The 3,773-nt window shown below is 33.4% G+C and overlaps 1 protein-coding gene across 3 annotated transcripts in view; it reads right to left on the bottom strand.

Annotated features, from left to right (window-relative positions):
- Nucleotides 1–1,107: 1,107 nt before the first annotated feature.
- Nucleotides 1,108–3,773, bottom strand: part of LOC109219039 (putative disease resistance protein At4g11170) — a 4,586-nt gene continuing 1,920 nt past the window's right edge. The window contains exon 2 of one of the 3 annotated variants that reach the window (XM_019383441.1): nucleotides 1,108–1,418. In XM_019383441.1, coding sequence (XP_019238986.1) covers nucleotides 1,164–1,418 — 255 coding nt within the window. In that variant the 3' untranslated portion in view covers nucleotides 1,108–1,163. Of the gene's footprint in view, nucleotides 1,419–1,746; nucleotides 1,860–3,099; nucleotides 3,211–3,773 lie in introns of those variants that run through there. The other 2 variants (XM_019383442.1, XM_019383443.1) reach the window with 2 other exon arrangements.

Genomic DNA, 3,773 nt, shown 5'->3' with positions numbered 1-3,773 from the left:
GAGAGAGAGAGAGAGAGAGAGAGAGAGAGAGAGAGAGAGAGAGAGAGAGAGAGAGAGAGAGAGAGAGAGAGAGAGAGAGAGAGAGAGAGAGAGAGAGAGAGAGAGAGAGAGAGAGAGAGAGAGAGAGAGAGAGAGAGAGAGAGAGAGAGAGAGAGAGAGAGAGAGAGAGAGAGAGAGAGAGAGAGAGAGAGAGAGAGAGAGAGAGAGAGAGAGAGAGAGAGAGAGAGAGAGAGAGAGAGAGAGTAACCAAATCTGGATCTTTTCAAGATAGAAATGATAGAGCAGGTGCACTAAAGAAGCCTTCACTGAATGGATTCTGCAGAGAACTACAATTCATCATGTTGATCGACCATATAGAAGGGAGGTCATCCAACTCTGTAATCTTGACCAATTTTTGGCAATTCTCAAGTTCAATAATCGCAAGATTCTCTAAATTTGATACTGACGGGAGTGTTTGAAGATTCTCACAGTCATTCAAACACAACTCCTTCAATAATCGTAACTTAGAAAAATCAATAGGTAGACAATGGAAATTGTTCCCACTCAAATCTAAATATTCTAAGGAGGATAAGCTCCCAATATCCCTAGGAATATCAGCCTCGGACAAATTCCAGTACGTAAGGCTCAAATCGGATACAAAAGTTGACAAGGAATATTGTATCCGATGGACTCCTCTTCCACACTCAAAGTTTCAAGATTTCTTAGCATTTCAACAGATCTAGGCAATTGTTTTATACTCGTATCATATGCATCAAGAGAACTTAGACTTTTCATATCTCCAAGGTTATCTGGCAGTGTTTTTATAGATGGGCAGCCATCAATGTCCAAGTCTTCAAGGGATTTTAGCTGGCATATGCTGCTTGGAAGATCCATAATCTTTTTGCAATTAGACATATCTAGTTTAATTAGTCTGCCCAAATTTACTATTGATGGATGGATCTCTGTTAGACTTGAGCAACTACCAAGGGACAAATTCCCAAGACTCAATGAACCATTTAAGTTTGGAGTGCTTCTGAGTTGCTTGCAACAAGAGAGATCCAACTTCTATAACACTAAAAGTAAACCAAATATAGTTTCAATTAACATTTTCTTTCACTCGGTGGCAAACAGTACACATGAAATTGTTAAATTGAGTAACAAACCTGCAAATTCAATTGAAATTCTTAGATATCACTCTCCCGCATATTTAGAACTACAAGATTCTCAACTGGAAAATTTGATGGTATACATTTTAAAGGAAATTTTTTCCAAGACAACCATCTGAGCTCCTTGGACAACAACTCAAAATCTCCACTAATATGTAACTTATCCATTATAAGAACCCTAAGGGTTTTCTTTTTCTTAAATGCTTTGGTGCTCAAGTTCACTCCCCTAAATTCTCGTCGATCTACCTTCAGTACTTCTACCTTTTTGGAACCCTGTAGTTCGATGGAAAGATTAGTATCTTAAGACCATCTTAAGTCCCACATATTAAGAGGGAAAAATGTTTTATACCAATTGAAGGTCAAACAAAGAAGTTACACCATATGTATCAAGAAAAATGAACTTACACATCAGAGGATGTTAAAAAAAATGTAAAATTACTCAGAAAGCTAAGATGAGAGTCTTTCTAAAACTAGCTAGCACCATTCAATAAATTCGCATGATAATATGGGCAAAAACATAAATAAAGAGAACAAATTGCATCCTGAAGCCTGGTAATAGTATCAATTAAAGATAGAATATATATTATATTATATTCAAAAGAATAATTTGTATATATTGTTCTAGAAATAATAACATAAATGTTCCACATATGTACCTATTCAACTATTTTCAAAAGCGCACATGCCTAATTTCTTCGAGAGCAAACTTAATTTCTGCAATTAGGTAAGATAGAAAGTCAGTAAGAACATAATTAAACAAAAAAAAAATGATGAATTGAGAAAAAAGAAGATAAATTCAAACATCTTTCAATAACTAATCTTGGAGATAATATGGTCTATGCCCACAATTATGTGTTCATTATATAAATATTATTATATAATTGTGTGAGTATCCAAATCAATTAGTATAAAATTTTAAAATATTGCAATATATATATATATATATATATATATATATATATATATATGTATATATATATATATATATATACTAGTTTTTGGACATACGCATTGCGCGTGTATCCATATCAATTAGTATAAATTTTTAAAATATTGCATAAATATTATTAAAATATATATTTGAGTCATAAAATAAAAATTCAAGGAAAAATTATAAGCACTATTAATATGGATCCTCTTTAGCTAAATATATAAAGGAAGATGGTAGAGATGAGTGATGGATCCCCAAATACTCACAACTAATGATGAATCCACATTGCAATTGCAACTTAGACTCCAACTGCTAGAGCATGTTATTCTTGAAATATAATCGTATGTATAAATGCTAGAATTTCTTCAGAATTTTAGAAATTTTTGTAATGATATGAAAATGGAGATGATAAACAAATGAATTTCAATTTGCAACATAAACAAGTAGCAAGAAAAATAGCAAACAATTGCTGGTGCATTCTGAAAATTCACACACGTTCAAAATCATGAATACATATGAAAAAGATCCTTCAAAACCTTACACAAGGAAATAGTAGCATAAGGCTTCAACAATAAAATAGACCATGAGAACAATTCAAAATTGTAATGGCAATGCAACAATTACAAAAAAGGACAAAAACGACTTAGGATTACTGAGGACATGGCCCTTAACAGGGAATTGTGGAGGTCGAGCATTAAGGTTGTAGGTTAGGGGGAAGTTGTGAATATTTCTACAGCGCACTAGAGTGAGACTAGCCAGTTAGGAGTTAGTCGTAGATGCTTCTGATCAGCTACTGATGCTGGGCTTTATCTGTTGGTTATTAGTATACTTTCCACCCTTTTCGTATTTCCTATATTTCTTATACTGCTGTTATTTTGTTATTTTATGTTATGTTATGTATTCTATGTTATTTTATATTGAGTCTATTGATAGTACTAATATATCGTCCCTTGTTGCTTTCTTGAGCCGAGGGTCTCCCGGAAACAGCCTCTCTGCCCCTCGGGGTAGGGGTAAGGTCTGCGTACATATTACCCTCCCCAGACCCCACTTGTGGGATTATACTGGGTTGTTGTTGTTGTTGTTGTTGACAAAAACGACAGTGAGCAGTTTGAACGAAAGCTGCCAAACTTAAGCCTGCAAGTTGTTAATATGAAGAAAAGATAAAAATAAAAAGTTTTATACCCTAGAAATCTGCTGTACTGAGATGCAAATCCATTTACCATATTAGATAAAGGTAGATTGATTTTTATTTATAGTTGAGGAGAACTCTATGGCCACTTATCATCTCTGTGCATATCTCCAACCACCGACGATAGAACTTTTCAAGTTACCAAGGCATTTATCACTAAAAAAATGTATTTATAGGCCAAGAATCACATCTAAAGTAATCTAAGAAATTAAACAGTCAAGTTTTAGGAAATAAGAAGTTAAATAATCAGTAACGTATACGCTTTACATGCATCCCCATCAAAATAATACTAATTGACAACTATTAATGCAATTAATTAGTCTCTTCATTTTTTTCTCGCGTAGTCACAAATTTTGGTGGGTATATCTACAAATTACGTGGTTAAAATAATAAATAATGATAGCTAAGAAGAAAGACTTTAGGTGAAGGGTAATTTGGTCAATTAACTTTTGAAGAATATTTTGGTAAAATAAGTTTACCTAAAAGTCTTCACACTTATAATATATAT

Source organism: Nicotiana attenuata, unplaced genomic scaffold, assembly GCF_001879085.1.
Source record: "Nicotiana attenuata strain UT unplaced genomic scaffold, NIATTr2, whole genome shotgun sequence".
Taxonomy (NCBI): Eukaryota; Viridiplantae; Streptophyta; class Magnoliopsida; order Solanales; family Solanaceae; genus Nicotiana; species Nicotiana attenuata.
This window is presented reverse-complemented; position numbering and strand designations above follow the sequence as displayed.